Here is a 20,190-nt window from a genome sequence, read left to right on the forward strand (position 1 = left end):
TGATATTGAAGCAGGGGAGAAAATAACAGTAAGATAACAAGAAATTATAGACATAGAATGTAAATAAAATGTGCTCACATAAGTAATCGCCCCCATTACTGTTAAACCCTTAAATTAGATTGTTTGGAAAGTGACATGTTTGCAGTCTCATTTTTTTTTTTTTAAATCTAACTAATAAAGAATTAAAGTACCAGTTAAAGTTTGGATACACCTAATTGTTCTTTATTTTTTATTAATTAAGACACTTCATGTCTTAACATAATGATGGATGTCGTTTCTCTTTACTTAGTTGAGCAGTTCTTGACATAATATGCATGGATTACTACAGTTGTGGTGTTGAATACTATATTTTTATTATTTACTATTTACTGTTTGATCTCAAGTGCATTAAGAAGGCAAGAAACTCGTCCACTAATTAACTTTTGACCAGGCACAACCGTTAAAACCATTCCAGGTGACTACCTCATGAAGCTGGTTAAAATAAGGCCAATAGTGTGGAAAGCGGCATCAAGGTCAACGCTGGCTACTTTGACGAATCCAAAAGCTGAAACCCTTTTTTTTAAGACTTTGTTTACCATGTAATTCCATACATTTCATATGTTATTTCATAGTTTTGATGTTTTCAGTATTGTAGAAAATAGTGAAAATATAAAAAAAAAAACCTACTGTATGAATGAGTAGGGGTGTGCAAACTTTTGACTGATACTGTATATAACATTATTATGATGTCAGTTGCTGAATTTATGGCCCTTTTATTAATTTTTTTTGTACTATTTTGCCTCCTTTAATGGAGAATAGCTCTTTTATCAACATTTTCAGTTCAATTACAGTCCACAAGGCGATTTTAATTTAGAACACAGATTATACATTCATTTGTTCAGCCAGACTAGAACCTTTTTTGGACCCTCTGGCTGTGTATAGAACACCCCTGGTATCAAGGCAGCGATCGATCAAAAGTGGTCTCCCTGAACCATGATAGAAATAACTGAGCAAGTTAAGATATAGTCCTACAACTGTAAATCTGCTGATCATTTAGTGTCACTTACATTCCTGTTCTTTTACTCCAGGTGAACATCACACATGTGGTGGATATTCTTTTGTATTCTGCTAAAGTGATAAGGTGTCCTGAGATCTTCCTGCTTCTGCCTACATGCTCCATTCTTCATGAACAGCACAATATCATAAGCCTGGTGCTGCCGTTAGCTGTAGCCATCACGGACCTCAATGAGACTGCCATGAAAAGCTTGAGTAAGACTTTAATGCCATTATTCATTCATGCACACATTCATTTCTGTGTAGATCTCAATTAGAAATACGAGTAAATATGGATGAAAATAGGAATCCATGTTCCTTCATGGAAAGGCAAGAAGTCATACTAATACAAATTTGCCATTTATATTTTCTCACCAGTTCCCTGTCACTGTGCATTCTGGTTTCCAGCATGATGAGCGCCGCTTCCATTCCGTGCCCTTATTCTGCTTCACACATTGCAATTATATCATTATATAAACATTTGTTTATAGTGACTGGAAACAGTAAGAATGATAACACAGACGTAAGGACAATGATGCAGATAGATAGATAGATAGATAGATAGATAGATAGATAGATAGATAGATAGATAGATAGACTTTATTGATCCCAAACTGGGAAATTGTTATGTTACAGCAGGAAGTTATCAGACATGGGGGGGGGGGGGGGGGGGGACCACACCACATTGTACAACATAAAGTAGAATGAAAAATATATCCAAGAACAAGCCAACTGTACAATATAAAGATAAAAATGTAACGATAAAAAAATAAATATATATTTCTGTATATGCTTTGTGCATGTGAATGTGCATTAATGGGACTAAAAACAAGAATTGAGATGAATTAATATAAAAAAAACTGTGCAAAAGTGGCAGTATTGAAAGGAAGATAAATAAATAAATAAAATACAAGTAAACTCTAAAGGTGCAAAGTGACAGGAGGACCAGGACTAGGGTTATAAACAGAATTATTCTATCCACATTCACTGGAGGGGCGGCATGGTGGTGTAGTGGTTAGCGCTGTCGCCTCACAGCAAGAAGGTCCGGGTTCGAGCCCCGAGGCCGGCGAGGGCCTTTCTGTGCAGAGTTTGCATGTTCTCCCCGTGTCCGCGTGGGTTTGCTCCGGTTTCCCCCACAGTCCAAAGACATGCAGGTTAGGTTAACTGGTGACTCTAAATTGAGCGTAGGTGTGAATGTGAGTGTGAATGGTTGTCTGTGTCTATGTGTCAGCCCTGTGATGACCTGGCGACTTGTCCAGGGTGTACCCCGCCTTTCGTCCGTAGTCAGCTGGGATAGGCCCCAGCTTGCCTGCGACCCTGTAGAACAGGATAAAGCGGCTAGAGATGATGAGATGAGATGAGACATTCACTGGACGTGAGCAATTGTGCGTTCTGATTGGCTACTCTGCTACTAGGCTATCAGCTCATATACCGTGAGTAGAGAAAAACCAAAATGGTGGAGCATTTTGCTGAACCAACCAAGGATGAAATTAAAACCTCTACTTGAAAACAAAACTCGAAAAAAATTAAAATATGGAATAAAAGTATGTGATGGTAAGAATGTCTTTTTTATTTTTCAAGAATTATTATTGTAGCATTTTTCACAAATTGCTACTGTCATTTCGCTGGTTTGTTTACATTCTAAGCAGAAAGGATTTTGTTGGACGTTTTGTATAAAGTTTTAATTTATCGAATTTGCAAAAAAAAAAAATGCTCCGTTTCTCAAAATCCAGTGAATGTTGATAGAATAAAACAGTTATTCCACTCAATCTCATCGTACATGGTTTATAGCTGTTTATCAGCACATGTACGACTTGATTTCATAGAATAACTTAATTATACAGCAGAGAGTTCAGAGTTCTCGCTGTCAATAATAGTAATAAAATAAAAATTGCATCAGAATCAGGTGTTAGTGTTTTTAAGATGTGGTATATCAACGGCATCAGATTTTTGGACCTTCCTATAGCCTATATCCAAATTACTAATAGAAACAGAATGAGGATTTAAGGTTCATTTGTACAGTCCTGTTACTAAGCAGCTTAATACATTTAAACAGCTTAAGATGTTGGTATGACTGGTGACCATAATTGAGTTTATATATTAATGGTTTATGTTTTCTGTGACCTACGGTACAGAGGAGCGCTGGGCCTCCATGGATGCCAGCATTATGACCAAGAACATCCGCATGTGGAAACAAGCGCTTGCCTTCCTCCTGAAGTCTAACCTATGGATAAATTTTAACCCTGGTGTGAAAGCAGTGCTGGAAGTCCTTAAGTTACTTTACAAGGTCAGGGTCTAGTTTTGGTGATCATACTTCTAATACACAGTTATACAATGCAACATTTCCATTAAATTCTATTAGTATAAATATGCAGGTGATTATAGGAAATTGTGTGCCTGGATTGGTCAAGAAATTCGAACTAATTCTTGAAAATCACCTCGAGCAACTCGGCAAAATGACAGCCAATCAATTCGTCACCGTAAGTGAGGAAGAATTACAAATTATGAAAGAAATGCGTGTTCCTAAAAGCACTAAAGATGCTGCGAAATTTGGTCTAAAACTACTCAAAGGTAAGGTGGAATTGTGATTTATTTTACTGATTTCAAAACAAAGTATTTTATATGACTCAGCATGGCTAAGTAACACGCGCCTGCAGGTATTACATTTGCATGCTGGTTTTGAAGTTTGAAATAGATGGGTTTTTTTGTTGGAATACAATTTTAAAAAAATAATCACCTGTGTATTTATACTAAAACAATTATCTGCCTCATGCTCAGTGAATAATAATGAAGACAAAGTTGAGGTATTATTTAAATAATATTGGCTGGCGTTGAGTGGTATATCAGATATATTCCCTTCAGCTAGCATGACATTGAATGAGTCGAAGACGAGTTTAATATAGTGCTGTCAGTAACAGTGTTGAGAGCACAAGCTTAAAACAGCCTTCAAGCATGGCCACCATGAACTACAACTCCCAAGAATCACAGCACCCTCTGTCTCCAGGTTAGTAAATGCACCTGTCTCTCATTATCATCATTATCAACAACCCTATATAAACACCACTCTCACTCACTGCGAAGTATTGTTCAGTGTTTCTTTCCTGTTCTTACCAAGCTGTTTACTTTCTGTAAGTACAGTAAGTGCCTGCAACATCACAGCAGTGAGCTGTGCTATCTTGGTGTTGAGGTCACTGAGCATCTGCTGGTGTTCTCCTAAGAGGCACCTATGAGCGTTAAGGGCAGTCTGCTTCACCTCCTCTGCTGCATCCATTTGACAGCGAAGTATCCTGTCAGGGTGCAGGCACTTACGGATGCAAGTGCAGTGGAGAGCGGGAGAAGCAAATCGTAGACAGAGCCAAAACAGTAGACAACGAGCGTAGTCAAAGAAACAGGCGGAGGTCGGTTGATTGGCAAACTGGATAACGTAGATGAGACTAAGAGACATGGTTGAGGTAAACATAAACAAAGGTCGAATACTAGAAGGCAGTCAGAAAGTAAACGGCTTGGTAATGACAGGAAGGAAACACTGAATGATGCGTCAGTGAGTGAGAGTGGTGTTTATATAGGGTTGTTGATAATGACAATAATGAGAGACAGGCGCATTTACTAAGCTGGAGACAGAGGGTGCTATGATTCTTGGGAGTTGTAGTTCATGGTGGCCATGCTTGAAGGCTGTTTCAAGCTTGTGCTCTCAATGCTGTTACTGACAAATGCTAGCTGAATGGAATATGTCTGATATACCACAAAAAAGCTATTATTATTATTATTATCATTATTATTATACATACACATTCTCTTGGGCGGCACGGTGGTGTAGTGGTTAGCACTGTCGCCTCACAGCAAGAAGGTCCGGGTTCGAGCCCCGTGGCCGGCAAGGGCCTTTCTGTGTGGAGTTTGCATGTTCTCCCCGTGTCCGCGTGGGTTTCCTCCGGGTGCTCCGGTTTCCCCCACAGTCCAAAGACATGCAGGTTAGGTTAACTGGTGACTCTAAATTGACCGTAGGTGTGAATGTGAGTGTGAATGGTTGTCTGTGTCTATGTGTCAGCCCTGTGATGACCTGGCGACTTGTCCAGGGTGTACCCCGCCTTTCGCCCGTAGTCAGCTGGGATAGGCTCCAGCTTGCCTGTGACCCTGTAGAACAGGATAAAGCGGCTAGAGATAATGAGATGAGACACATTCTCTTTTCCAGTTTTTCGATGTCAGTTGATATGTTTTTCTCTTGTAAATATGCCTGAAGCATATCTAATGAAGTTTTGGTTACCTTTCAGGTGTTCAGTGCGTCTTTCTCTTTCCCAGAGAATAAAGAAATGCTTCTGCAGAAAACTTTCTCATTGGATATTCACATCAGCTCCAACATGTGATGTCATGTTGTCTTGACAACCATGCGATATCATAAACCATATTCAACACCCATTCTCCATTGGGTAGAGTGATGTAATACATGTAGGATAAACGATATGCTAACAATATTGCATGCTATCAAACCAAATGAATGAAACCCACTAGAAGGGAATAGAACATGTTTTTATTCCATCAAAAAAGTATCCTGTATATGTAATAATCACAGATATTCACTGAGCCTGAGGCGGATAATTGTTAAATACAGGAACTCAGTTCCACTTGTGAACCAGATGTGCTACATCTCCATTCCTGTACACTGTCATTAAGTTTAACCTCTGCGTACTCTCTGGCAGAGATAACACCAAAGGGCACTATAAGCCCAGGCAAGCCTCCCAACAATTAAAGATATAGTTTAAGAAAAAAATAAAAGTTTTCCTCTTGGTACGAAAGTAGATTAACCTTAATCTGTATACTCAATTCAAAGGAAAACAGAAGGGCAGAGAAGTCAAGGAAGGTTCCACTTAGTGAGTTCTACATAGAAGAGATCGGCACCACGCCTCAGTTACTCGAAGAAGATGTTATGCTGTGGAACCTCATTAAATGGGAAATGGTTCAGGTAAAACTAGAAAATGTTCAGAGTTTAAAAACCAAAAACCTTTCCAATGAAACAGGAAGCAAGCTGATGGAATCAAATTAATTTTCCTCTCTCATTCTTTATGGTGGAAAGGAAGTGGATCAGACATCTGCCATTTTCTGCCGTTATCCATTTCTCATGGACCTGACAAGCAAAATCAGCATTTTCAAATACATTGCTAAAATTACCAAGGTATTCCTGTTATTGTTAATGTATATTAAATGCCATGTGATTTTACATGTACTCTTTAGAAGCTTTTTAAATTAATCAAGTCAAATGATGCACAGCTTTACAAAACATGCACTGCCTGAGCATTTCTGTGTTCATTATGACTGCTATTGAATTCAGTTTGACAGTAACATAATAATTTGTTATGGCATGTTCTTGGTAAACTCGAAAAATAAATATATAAATATATGCATGATGTATACGTTCCAGTCGGCTCATCAGGTTGTCCACAACAGTGTGATGCTTGGCGGATTCTTTCGGGACCTATACAATTGCGAGGCTCCGACACCGATCCTCCAGCTGAAAGTGAGACGCACTGCACTGCTTGAGGACACATTCAGACAACTTAACAATGCTGATCATGACAACTTCCGCAAAGCTCTAGTGGTGAGAAGAACACTTTGTCAAGAACATCTAATATGGCTAAATACTGTACATCAGGGGTTTTCAAAGTGTGGGAGAGTCAGCCCCCCCTCAGAGAGCAAATAAACAACAGCACCCCCCCCCCCCCCCCCCCTTACAATTTTTGTTGTTGCTATACTTAATGTTCCCTTCGTATTTAAAAAAATGGTTGTTGTACACATTTTTATTTTTTTCTTTTACACATTTAAACATCTGTGCTTTTTGAAAACATCTTTTTTTACACATTTAAAACATCTGTGCTTTTTAAAACCTCTTTTTTTACACAGTTTAAACATCTGTGCTTTTTAAAACATCTTTTTTTACACATTTTAAACATCTGTGCTTTTTAAAAACATTTTTTTACACATTTTAAACATCTGTGCTTTTTTAAAAAAACATCTTTTTTAGACATTTTAAACATCTGTGCTTTTTAAAACATTTTTTTACACATTTTAAACATCTGTACTTTTTAAAAACATTTTTTTACACATTTTAAACATCGGCGGCACGGTGGTGTAGTGGTTAGCGCTGTCGCCTCACAGCAAGAAGGTCCTGGGTTCGAGCCCCGTGGCCGGTGAGGGCCTTTCTGTGTGGAGTTTGTATGTTGTCCGCGTGGGTTTCCTCCGGGTGCTCTGGTTTCCCCCACAGTCCAAAGACATGCAGGTTAGGTTAAATGGTGACTCTAAATTGACCGTAGGTGTGAATGGTTGTCTGTGTCAGCCCTGTGATGACCTGGTGACTTGTCCAGGGTGTACCCCGCCTTTTGCCTGTAGTCAGCTGGGATAGGCTCCAGCTTGCCTGCGACCCTGTAGAACAGGATAAAGCGGCTAGAGATAATGAGATGAGATTTTAAACATCTGTGCTTTTTTAAAAAAAACATCTTTTTTAGACATTTTAAACATCTGTGCTTTTTAAAACATTTTTTTACACATTTTAAACATCTGTACTTTTTAAAAACATTTTTTTACACGTTTTAAACATCGGCGGCACGGTGGTGTAGTGGTTAGCGCTGTCGCCTCACAGCAAGAAGGTCCTGAGTTCGAGCCCCGTGGCCGGTGAGGGCCTTTCTGTGTGGAGTTTGTATGTTGTCCGCGTGGGTTTCCTCCGGGTGCTCTGGTTTCCCCCACAGTCCAAAGACATGCAGGTTAGGTTAACTGGTGACTCTAAATTGACCATAGGTGTGAATGGTTGTCTGTGTCAGCCCTGTGATGACCTGGCGACTTGTCCAGGGTGTACCCCGCCTTTTGCCCGTAGTCAGCTGGGATAGGCTCCAGCTTGCCTGCGACCCTGTAGAACAGGATAAAGCGGCTAGAGATAATGAGATGAGATTTTAAACATCTGTGCTTTTTTAAAAAAAACATCTTTTTTAGACATTTTAAACATCTGTGCTTTTTTTAAAAAAACATATTTTTTACACATTTTAAACATCTGTGCTTTTTAAAACATTTTTTTACACATTTTAAACATCTGTACTTTTTAAAAAAAATTTTTTTACACATTTTAAACATCTGTGCTTTTTTTTAAAAAAAAACATCTTGTTTTACACATTTTAAACATCTCATAGCATCGTTAGCTAGCACCTCTTGGCAGACAACACACTGTGGTAGTGGAGCATCTTCAGATCCAGTCCATGAAAATCCAAACTTTAAATAATCGTGCTCATACTTCCTTCTTTTTTTGCTTGGCCCAGACTCTGTCTCCTCACTCACTGTAGCTTTAGGTACTAAAAATCAATCCATTTTGTCTCTAGCAAAGGCTAGCTGAAGTTCGCTAAATGTCCACAATAGTAACTTATTCTGGTTTATTTTTCCTCACGTTGCGCCCCCCCTGAAGAACTCTGGCGCCCCCTAGGGGAGGCGCGCCCCACACTTTGAAAAGCTCTGCTGTACATAATGAGAAAAGTGGTTCATGAGCGTAACTAACTTCCAGGTTTCTTGCAGGTGCAGTTTGTAGAAGACTCCAGACTGACAGAGGTGCACAAACGGGATTTTTTCCTCCATGCATTTAATGAGCTTTTGGCGCCTAAATCAGAGATGTTCATGTACAATGACAAGCAAACAATGATCTGGTTCCCTGCCAAGGTGCAAAATATACTACCTGATGCTTAAATCAAAACACAGAGTGTTCAACATTCTGTTCATAAATACTTACATTATATTTATATACTGTACTTACATTACATCATTCTGACTTTTTTTTAGCCAACGCTTGAAATAAAACAGTACTTCCTGTTTGGGATCCTCTGTGGCCTGGCCATCTACAACGACAACATAGTGCATATGCCATTTCCTCTGGCCTTGTTTAAGAAGCTGGTCAATGTAAAGCCCACTCTGGAGGATATGATTGAGTTCAGCCCTGTGATCGGAAAGTAAGACACATACGCACATTTTTCAGGTCCTTAATTAGAATGTACTAGTATTTTTTCTCTTACCTTTGTGGCTTTTAAAGAGTATTTACCAAGCATTCATCTCATCTCATCTCATTATCTCTAGCCGCTTTATCCTTCTGCAGGGTCGCAGGCAAGCTGGAGCCTATCCCAGCTGACTATGGGCGAAAGGCGGGGTACACCCTGGACAAGTCGCCAGGTCATCACAGGGCTGACACATAGACACAGACAACCATTCACACTCACACCTACGGTCAATTTAGAGTCACCAGTTAACCTAACCTGCATGTCTTTGGACTGTGGGGGAAACCGGAGCACCCGGAGGAAACCCACGCGGACACGGGGAGAACATGCAAACCCCACACAGAAAGGCCCTCACCGGCCCCGGGGCTTGAACCCAGGACCTTCTTGCTGTGAGGCGACAGCACTAACCACTACACCACCGTGCCGCCCCCAAGCATTCATTAGTAGGTAATAAAAGAGAGTTAAGTGTTAAAATAGTACTACTTGTTTGTTACTTCTTACTTCCTACATAGTAACCTGTGAGTTACCTTATTGTAAAGTGTTACCCAAAACATGCTTTTTTTTTACCAGAAACATGTTTTTCTACTGTACATTGCCCAATATTCGTGCTTTATTCTATCCACATTCACTAGATATGAGCAATTGCATGCTCTGATAGGCTACTCTACTACTAGGATATCAGCTCATATACTGTGAGTAGAGAAAAACAAAATGGCAGCGCGTGTTGCTGAGGGTGAAATAAAAACTCTACTCAAAAACAAAACCCCAAAATTTGTGATCAGATATTTAAAAGAATCAGAACTAGCTAAAAGAATATAGTTTTTTGTTTGTTTTTTCCCCAATATCTCCTGTTCCACACTCTAGCCCAGTCAGTGGTGGTAATCAGTGTTGTAGTTGAGTCACTAAACCTCTAGTCCAAGTCCAGTCTTGAGTCCCCTGCGTTCAAGTCCAAGTCATTAAAGAAAATTTTGAGTTGAGTCCGAGTCGAGTCCACTATTGATCTGAGTTGAGAACAAGACTCCAATAGCACCATTTGACGGTGGCTGTTTTAACACCATTAACATTAGTTTGTTCCTGAACGTGATGTATGAACAGGTGAATGTGCATTCTCTTTATCAGGGAGTGTGAAGTATTCTGTCAGAGGTGGTTGGGAGATGGTTGTAAGTGCAGAAAGTGTGTTTATTAATACAACTGAAGACAGGTAAACAATCCAGAACAGCAGGCAAAATCGTAAAACAGTGAAACAGGTAGTAGGTCAAGCGAGGCACAAACAGGCTATCGTAGACTCGGCAGAATCACAGACAAGAAACAGGAAATCAGGAATCAGGAAACCAAACAAGGAAATAAGGCTCAGTAATGTGTCGGCAACGCAACTCAATACTTCGCAAAGTAAGTGTGTTTTCACAGATTTTATATTGGTGCACTGATTGTGCCTGAATCCTGTCATTTATGGTGCACATGTGAGAGTCCACTTAGAGCACACACTGTCCGGAGCGCGCCCAAGAGTCTATCTGATGCACGCACCAAGGCGGGCAGGTGTGAGACTCTTGCATGAATTTAGTACAAAAATTAATGTAAATATATTTTTGGTATCTTGGTATCTTATGCCAAATTATTATGGCATGTTACAAAAAATAAAGAAAAAATCTGAGTCCTCATCTCTAATTTACGAGTCCAAGTCCGAGTCATCAGTGCTCAAGTCCAAGTCAAGTCAAGAGTTTTAAAATTAGGGCACAAGTCGGACTCGAGTACTACAAGCCTGGCAGTAATACACCTTTAAGTTGGTTTGCCAACCACCAAAAAAAACTCTAAAGAAGAAGAAGAAAAACCTCAAAAAAAGCAGCAAAATATGGAATAAAACTATTTGATGGTAAGAACATATCTTTTTTATTTTTCAAGAATTATTATCACATTTTTCATAAATTGCTCCTGTCATTTTGCCAGTTTGTTCACATTCTAAGTGGAAATGATTTTGTTGGATGTTTTGTATAAAGTTTTATTTATCAAATTTGCAAAAAATAAAAATAAAAAATGCTCCGTTTCTCAAAATCTAGTGAATGTGGATATAATAAAACTGTTATTCCACTCAATCTCGTCGCACATGGCTTATAGCCAACTCGGTGCTACGCGTCTCGTCAGCTATCAGCTCATGTACGACTCGATTTTATGTAATAACTGTTAAATAGACTGGTATAATATACTGTACTCATCATTCTCATTCTAAATTTTGGGAAATAGACAAACCTTTTAAGTTAATCACCTAAACTGGGCCTTGAGGTCCATTCAAATTAATTTACATCCCTAACTACAAAGACAACAGTATTACATAACAGTAATTCCTTTTCCTACAGTACTTCCTTAAACAACACGGTGCATATACAGTTCATACATTAACTGGATTAATATTTAACATTAAAATATTGAAAATGGGGCGGCACGGTGGTGTAGTGGTTAGCGCTGTCGCCTCATAGCAAGAAGGTTCTGGGTTCGAGCCCCGTGGCCGGCGAGGGCCTTTCTGTGCGGAGTTTGCATGTTCTCCCCGTGTCCGCGTGGGTTTCCTCCGGGTGCTCCGGTTTCCCCCACAGTCCAAAGACATGCAGGTTAGGTTAACTGGTGACTCTAAATTGAGCGTAGGTGTGAATGTGAGTGTGAATGGTTGTCTGTGTCTATGTGTCAGCCCTGTGATGACCTGGCGACTTGTCCAGGGTGTACCCCGCCTTTCGTAGTCAGCTGGGATAGGCTCCAGCTTGCCTGCAACCCTGTAGAACAGGATAAAGCGGCTACAGATAATGAGATGAGATGAGATATTGAAAATGAGAAATATGAGATATAAGACACAGGATGATGTAAAGTCATTTATTTGTGTCTTATCATATACAATATGTTCAATGTTATTAATTCCTTTAGTTGAAAGTCTTGGGTCAAGTCTGTCAGTTTACATTTTTAAATTGATTTGCTTTGTCATTGAGCAAATTACTGATTTTGTTTTAATTTCTGTTGTTGTTGTTGTTGTTGTTTTTCCTCAGAAGTTTGCATTGCATTCTCCATGAATACCCTGATGATGTTGTTGATGACTTGAACATCTCTTTCTGTGTATGAAACATTTCTCTCAAAAAGCATAAAATGACAGTCTACCATGATTTAATTGAAAAATAAATCTTAAGTACTGTATTACTCCTTTAAACCACAGGTGCCCTGGGATGGTGCTGATGTGGAGCTGGAGTCCAATGAAAAAGGAAAATCAGTGACACGCGATAACAAGTAAACTGCATCTTGAACATTTGAATGATTATGTTTCCTTTTGCAATTATAAAATTATTATACATTTATAAACTGACTGCTGTATTAAAAACAACTCTTGATGCTTTGATTAATATCACTCTTATAATGTATGATGTTTTATCTTTTATTGACCAGTGAGCTATTTACTGCCTATGCTTAGACCGACGCAATATTACAGTAGTATATTGTGCATTATTTATTGTCTACCTTTTCATTGTACATAATTATTTCAACAGGAAGGAGTTTGTGAAGGCATATGTAGATTACGCTCTGAACAAGTCAGTGGAGCGGGTGTTTAATGAGTTTAAGAGGGGATTCTACAAAGTGTGTGATGAAGACGTGGTGAACTTCTTCCAGCCAGAGGAGCTCAGAGGAGTGATGGTGGGCACAGAGGAATACGACTGGGACACTTTCAGACAGGTGGAAGTATTCGATTTTCAGTTCGTCATTTTATCATGTGCCTTACATTCAAACAGAACATTTTTTTCCTGATTAAGCTGCAAAAATACTCCATAATAAATATCTAACAAAATACAAATACATTATTTTGAGTCAACAGGTAATCTCTTCTAAACAGACATGAAAACAGATACCAATTTGGCTACTATTTTGTTTATATCTTTACACTGTGAGCTGGCCTAGTGGTTAACATGTCCGCCTCTTGACCAGGAGATCATGAGTTCTACTTGCAGTCGGGTCATACCAAAGACCATCAGCTAAATGGTACCTACTACCATCTGGTTAGGCTGCAATACAGATGTGAGGAGGGTAGGGAGTCAAACCCTTGTGATTACCAGAGGACCAGTCCCCCCCCCCCTTAACCCTAGCTATGTGATGGCTGAGGGCGATGGAGATTGGTGCCACCCAATGTGCTAAGTGCCTGGTTAGTACTGGGACTGCCTGGGAAGACTGGGTCCTGGCATGGGAGGGACTTTGATATATAAAATCCACTTGTTCAAAAAATGTGAACAGATACAAAAAAAAAAAAAAATCTGAATTCACAGACCTTGCTGATATTTCTACCTCTGGGTTTTTCCCCCAGTGTTTTGCACTGTTTCTCTGGGCAGAGTGGTTGGGTTCATATTTGAGAAATTAAAACAAGACTAGAAGAGCACTCAGTAGAGTGCATACTTCTGCCAAGCCACATGTTTGGATTTGCACCAAAATCTAATCAATTGTTCCTTTGCCCATGGCTCACCTTTCCTCAAAATTTCATCAAAATCCATTCACTACTTTTTGAGTTATACTGGGAAAAGTCAAACAAACAAACAAACAAACAAACAAACAAACAAACAAACAGAGGCAAAAACATAACCTCCTCCAACAATAAAGTTGGCGGAGGTAACAAAACAACAAAAAAAACTTCAGATTCAAATCTGAATAAAAATACAGATATGGATATTTTGAGCATTCAACAGATGCAAGTAGTGGCATTGTGTTACACCCATTTTCCATTAAAAAAAAAAGTGTAACCATGCTTTTAGTATGGTTTGTATTATTTTTTTTTTAAACCCGTGCCATGCTTACCCTTGGCAGAAATTTCAAACTTACAGTACTTCTTAGGTACAATACTTGCAGGCTCAGAAGTGGATCTTGTTCCATTCCTTCTTCCATCTCTTTAACCTCTCAAGATCTGTCAGGTTGGATTGGAAGCATCACTGTACTGTATTGCTGTTGCACAGCTGATCAGTGGTGGGATTCCCAAAAGCCTCTTAATGCTAAGAGCATCTTAACTTGGAGAGAGAGTGTTCATTGTGCTGGTTGCTCAACCATTTAACGATGATCTTTGTGCTAGGATGCTTTTGAGAAACTAGGCACTTTGGTTCAAATCCATGATCTAGCTGTGCAGTCCAAGAGTGTTCTTGCATCAATTTTGTATTTTAATCTGTTTATTTAAACCATTCCCACAGAATAACGTGTTTCACCTTAGGGTTGAAGCTGGCCAGATGATGAGTGATGCTTGGTTTCCTCCAGATGCATTGCTTAGAATTTACATTACATTACATTACAGGCATTTACAACCCTGATTCCAAAAAGTTGGGACAAAGTACAAATTGTAAATAAAAACGGAATGCAATAATTTACAAATCTCAAAAACTGATATTGTATTCACAATAGAACATAGACAAAATATCAAATGTCGAAAGTGAGACATTTTGAAATTTCATGCCAAATATTGGCTCATTTGAAATTTCATGACAGCAACACATCTCAAAAAAGTTGGGACAGGGGCAATAAGAGGCTGGAAAAGTTAAAGGTACAAAAAAGGAACAGCTGGAGGATCAAATTGCAACTCATTAGGTCAATTGGCAATAGGTCATTAACATGACTGGGTATAAAAAGAGCATCTTGGACTTGCAGCGGCTCTCAGAAGTAAAGATGGGAAGAGGATCACCAATCCCCCTAATTATGTGCCGACAAATAGTGGAGCAATATCAGAAAGGAGTTTGACAGTGTAAAATTGCAAAGAGTTTGAACATATCATCATCTACAGTGCATAATATCAAAAGATTCAGAGAATCTGGAAGAATCTCTGTGCGTAAGGGTCAAGACCGGAAAACCATACTGGGTGCCCATGATCTTCGGGCCCTTAGACGGCACTGCATCACATACAGGCATGCTTCTGTATTGGAAATCACAAAATGGGCTCAGGAATATTTCTAGAGAACATTATCTGTGAGCACAATTCACCGTGCCATCCACCGTTGCCAGCTAAAACTCTATAGTTCAAAGAAGAAGCCGCATCTAAACATGATCCAGAAGTGCAGACGTTTTCTCTGGGCCAAGGCTCATTTAAAATGGACTGTGGCAAAGTGGAAAACTGTTCTGTGGTCAGACGAATCAAAATTTGAAGTTCTTTATGGAAATCAGAGACGCCGTGTCATTCGGACTAAAGAGGAGAAGGACGACCCAAGTTGTTATCAGCGCTCAGTTCAGAAGCCTGCATCTCTGATGGTATGGGGTTGCATTAGTGTGTGTGGCATGGGCAGCTTACACATCTGGAAAGACACCATCAATGCTGAAAGGTATATCCAGGTTCTAGAGCAACATATGCTCCTATCCAGACGACGTCTCTTTCAGGGAAGACCTTGCATTTTCCAACATGACAATGCCAAACCATATACTGCATCAATTACAGCATCATGACTGCGTAGAAGAAGGGTCCGGGTACTGAACTGGCCAGCATGCAGTCCAGATCTTTCACCCATAGAAAACATTTGGCGCATCATAAAACGGAAGATACGACAAAAAAGACCTAAGACAGTTGAGCAACTAGAATCCTACATTAGACAAGAATGGGTTAACATTCCTATCCCTAAACCTGAGCAACTTGTCTCCTCAGTCCCCAGACATTTACAGACTGTTGTAAAGAGAAAAGGGGATGTCTCACAGTGGTAAACATGCCCTTGTCCCAACTTTTTTGAGATGTGTTGTTGTCATGAAATTTAAAATCACCACCTAATTTTTCTCTTTAAATGATATATTTTCTCAGTTTAAACATTTGATATGTCATCTATGTTCTATTCTGAATAAAATATGGAATTTTGAAACGTCCACATCATTGCATTCCGTTTTTATTTACAATTTGTACTTTGTCCCAACTTTTTTGGAATCGGGGTTGTAGCAGACGCTCTTATCCAGAGCAACATACAGCATACCCAGAGCAGCCTGGGGAGCAGTTGGGGGTGAGGTGCCTTGCTCAAGGGCACTTCAGCCATTCCTGCTGGTCCAGGGAATCAAACTAGTGACCTTTTGGTCCCAAAGCTGCTTCTATTAGGCCAAGTAGTTCAGGCTTGGGTTTACCAGAACATAGATTCATGTTTCTCCTGGCCTGGAACTGCCTTTTGGCAACATTAAACAAACAGTTATGTGCTTTATACAGAGGAGTGATTTCCATCTGGCCACTTTACCCTCTTGGGAAATTAAAACACCTAAAAGGGGGAAACCTTTCGTTAGGCTAGTAACCCTTAACTATCCACTGAATACTTAAAGAAGTCCTGAGGAATCCCTTTTTTTTTTTCTGAGAATCTGTCACAAAGCCATAAATGTTGGAATGCTGCAGAAGCGGTTCTGGTGGGTTCTTCCATCCACTCATAGGACCTCTGGAGTTCAGAGTCACAGGTTCTCAGTCACTTCACTGACTAACAGCCCGTCTCCTTTGTTTGCTCAGTTTGACAACTTCTTTTGGAGGTTTTGGATGATGGATGCCACAGACCTGTGCCATGACACAGTCCTTTCTCTGGATGTTCATGGAAAATTCCTTTGACCTCATAGCTTGTTTTTTGTTGTGCTATACCCAGTTGTAGGGATTTAAATAGACAGATGTCTACCTTTTTCAAATTAAATAAATTCACCAAGGTGTAACATCTTACGGATGATCCATGGAAATGCACCTGAGCTCAGTGATCCAGATAGCAAAAAGTAAATATAATATTTGTTTGTTAATCAATTTATAAAACTTAGTGAAAACATTTATTGTGGAGGATTTTTGCAGATGGATTTTATTAATTTTGGAGTATGTTCCTGTTATGATTAAATAAAGAATGACTGTATTGTTATATTTAGAATACAATATATGCTGGACAGTACCATGTGAGACACCCTACTATCATTGCATTCTGGGAGGTATTTGAGGAGCTGACGCATGAACAAAAGAAAGCCTTTCTCTGTGAGTCCATTTATTTGTTCCCATGTTTTGAAAACGTGAAGAAATTCATGTGTATTTACAGTAATAAAACCCAAAGCGGGTGGCACGGTGGTGTAGTGGTTAGCGCTGTCGCCTCACAGCAAGAAGGTCCTGGGTTCGAGCCCCGGGGCCGGCGAGGGCCTTTCTGTGTGGAGTTTGCATGTTCTCCCCGTGTCCGCGTGGGTTTCCTCCGGGTGCTCCGGTTTCCCCCACAGTCCAAAGACATGCAGGTTAGGTTAACTAGTGACTCTAAATTGACCGTAGGTGTGAATGTGAGTGTGAATGGTTGTCTGTGTCTATGTGTCAGCCCTGTGATGACCTGGCGACTTGTCCAGGGTGTACCCCGCCTTTCGCCCGTAGTCAGCTGGGATAGGCTCCAGCTTGCCTGCGACCCTGTAGAAGGATAAAGCGGCTAGAGATAATGAGATGAGATGAGAAAACCCAAAGCCAAGCAAGCAAGTTAATTATGTTTTGATTAGCATTCTATCCATGTACAGGTCTATAGTCATTGTGTTCATACTATAAAGTCTGTTTCCAGAATATAGCAGATCAATCTGTTTCAATTAATTAATAATAAGCAATGATTGGACGAGGTTGAACAAAATATTGTGATTTGTTAATGATGAGCAAGTAATTAATTATTTGCTGATACTGGCAGCAGAGGCAAATCACTGCTTACGAGACATGAGCAAATCATGATATTTTGTGAAAACTGAGTTTAGTAATTGTTTTTTCAATTCAATTTTTTTCAAATACTGATTATAAAGTTCACGTGACAAGTCAAACAATAACAAAGAAATTGAACCATGTTGACAAAACTGTGAAGTAACTGCACATGAGCAGACTGTTATTTGCAGGCAGTTATTTGCAGCTCACTCAGCCAATCAAAATAGTATAAAGATAATTTGAATGATTAGAAAAATTGTTAATTGCTAAAATTTTTAAGTCACAGCAGTGTTTTTATTTGTGTTTATGGATTAATTAGCTTAGTTTAGATAGATCAAGCAATCAATCAGTTGGTTAATCGGTTGGTTAATTAATTGGTTGGTTAATCGGTTGGTTAATTGGTTGGTTAGTTAATCAGTTGGTTAAGTAATCGGTTTGCTGGTTAATTAATCAGCTGGTTGGTTAACTGGTTGGTTGGTTAACCAGTTGGTTAATTAATCAGTTGGTTAATTAATTGGTTGGTTGATTGGTTAATTGGTTGGTTAATTAATTGGTTGATTAATCAGTTGGTTGGCTGGTTAATTGGTTTGTTTGTTAATTAATTGGTTGTTAATTAATTGGCTGCTTGGTTAATCAGTTGGGTAATTGGTTTGGTTGGTTAATCGGTTGGTTAATTTGGTTGATTGCTTAATTAATTGGTTGGTTAATCGGTTGGTTGGTTGGTTAATTGGTTGGTTAATTAATCAGTTGGTTGGTTAATCAGTTGGTTAATTAATTGGTTGGTTGGTTAATTGGTTGGTTAATCGGTTGGTTGGTTAATCAGTTGGTTAATTAATCAGTTGGTTGGTTAATTAACACCAAGTATGTGATTACAATGGCACTAATTAATCTAACACGACCCCACAGCTTTTCTAGATATTATACTGTATGTAGCTCAATAGCTTAGTAGTTAGCCTTAGTTAGCTGGCAACCCATGTTATTAAGAGAACAGTAGTCTAATTGTGTTTAGTTCCAGAAAAAATGCCAGTGCTAGTTTGTGATCCATCCTTAACTAATTTGATAAACAAGGAATTGTCAGTGAATAAACAAATCTCATGAACAGAATGTAAAACGTGATGCTGACAAAATGAAGTCCCGAACAAATGCTTGCAAGAGTTCCTTTATTAGTTAAAATGAATACCAATACAACAGGCCCCTTCAAAGCATACAGCACTGAGAAAGTGATACCTCCAGAATTACGTTGCAACATACTAGACATGGAAGGCCTCAATTATATCCATCAAACATAAGCCATAGCATCTTAATATTCCACGTTTAACACCTAGACATGTTTCTTGACTTTTTTAAATCGTTCTACAATAGACTTGCACAAGCTTTTTGTCTGCTCTTCCCTTTTTTTCAGTGTTTCTGACGGGCTGTGATCGTGTACCCATCCTTGGGATGGAGCAGGTTAGGATGACCATGTTGGACCGTCCTAACTTCACCCAGGACCACCTGCCGGAGTCCCTCACCTGCCATTCTTATTTCATGCTCCCTCCATATGAGAACAAGCAGCGTCTAGAGGCAAAGCTTATTGAAGCAATAAACCACAACCGAGGCTTTTGGATAGAAGATACAACAACTGGATGAATTCATCCTTGAATATTGTCATACATTGTTCTAAATCTTATGCACCATGCACTTAGCACCAAAGGTATATATGCATAGTACTGTGCAAAAGCCTTAGGCACCTTTTCTCTTTTTTTCCCATACAACCTTAGTTATAGATTTCTGTTTTATGACATCTACATTATTGAGTCAGTACAAAAACATTTTAGAGTCCAAACGTTCATTTTCCAGCACAAAATTAAATGTTACAGACAAAAAAAAAATTGTATCTGAGCAGTATATTACATGAGAGACCTCTTTTCAGATTAAAAAAGAAAACATAACGAAGGCTGCTGGGTTTTGGAGCAAAATGAAGAAGCAAGTGTGACAGTCAAAGTGTCCAGAAGAACTGTGGCTGGTTCTGTAAGATGTTCAGTAAAACCTACAGCTCATTTCCGCATAAAACTGCACTCATTGTACCTAAGCCAATTTTTTTTAAAGCAAAGGGTCATCTCACACCAAATATTGACTTTGTTTCATTTATTTTGGCTTACTGCTGTTTATAGTATTTTTTTATGTTGAAACATTTCATTTCATCATTTTTAAGCCATTTTTGGTCTGCAGTATTTCTTTACATGTGCCTAAGACTTTTGTACACTAATATATACACTCATATATAAATTTTGCTTAAATATATTATATTATATTGCTAACCAGCCCTAATTAACTAAAATCTCTATCACTAGCATGCATTTTCTTGTACATTAGGATAAATTGCAAGTGCAAATGGTCGCCACGTCGCAGGCGAATCACAAAGAATATTTGCATTAATCACATCACTTACTAAGTAATAGGAGGAAACGCTGTTAGTTAGGTTCTTGCATGTACCATTTGTTCTTATTATATTAGCCGTGGTGAGTT

General features: G+C 39.1%; 1 protein-coding gene across 1 annotated transcript in view; it reads left to right on the top strand.

The window, feature by feature from the left end:
* Positions 1–19,782, top strand: part of LOC132889715 (probable E3 ubiquitin-protein ligase HERC6) — a 48,095-nt gene extending 28,313 nt beyond the window's left edge. The window contains exons 12-23 of the mRNA XM_060926486.1: positions 1,068–1,248; positions 3,168–3,319; positions 5,858–5,989; positions 6,101–6,199; positions 6,446–6,622; positions 8,578–8,718; positions 8,839–9,005; positions 12,074–12,140; positions 12,238–12,308; positions 12,566–12,749; positions 16,896–16,998; positions 19,085–19,782. Coding sequence (XP_060782469.1) covers positions 1,068–1,248; positions 3,168–3,319; positions 5,858–5,989; positions 6,101–6,199; positions 6,446–6,622; positions 8,578–8,718; positions 8,839–9,005; positions 12,074–12,140; positions 12,238–12,308; positions 12,566–12,749; positions 16,896–16,998; positions 19,085–19,311 — 1,701 coding nt within the window. The 3' untranslated portion in view covers positions 19,312–19,782. The remainder of the gene's footprint in view (positions 1–1,067; positions 1,249–3,167; positions 3,320–5,857; positions 5,990–6,100; positions 6,200–6,445; positions 6,623–8,577; positions 8,719–8,838; positions 9,006–12,073; positions 12,141–12,237; positions 12,309–12,565; positions 12,750–16,895; positions 16,999–19,084) is intronic.
* Positions 19,783–20,190: the final 408 nt, after the last annotated feature.

The sequence above is a fragment of the Neoarius graeffei genome, chromosome 7, assembly GCF_027579695.1.
Source record: "Neoarius graeffei isolate fNeoGra1 chromosome 7, fNeoGra1.pri, whole genome shotgun sequence".
Taxonomy (NCBI): Eukaryota; Metazoa; Chordata; class Actinopteri; order Siluriformes; family Ariidae; genus Neoarius; species Neoarius graeffei.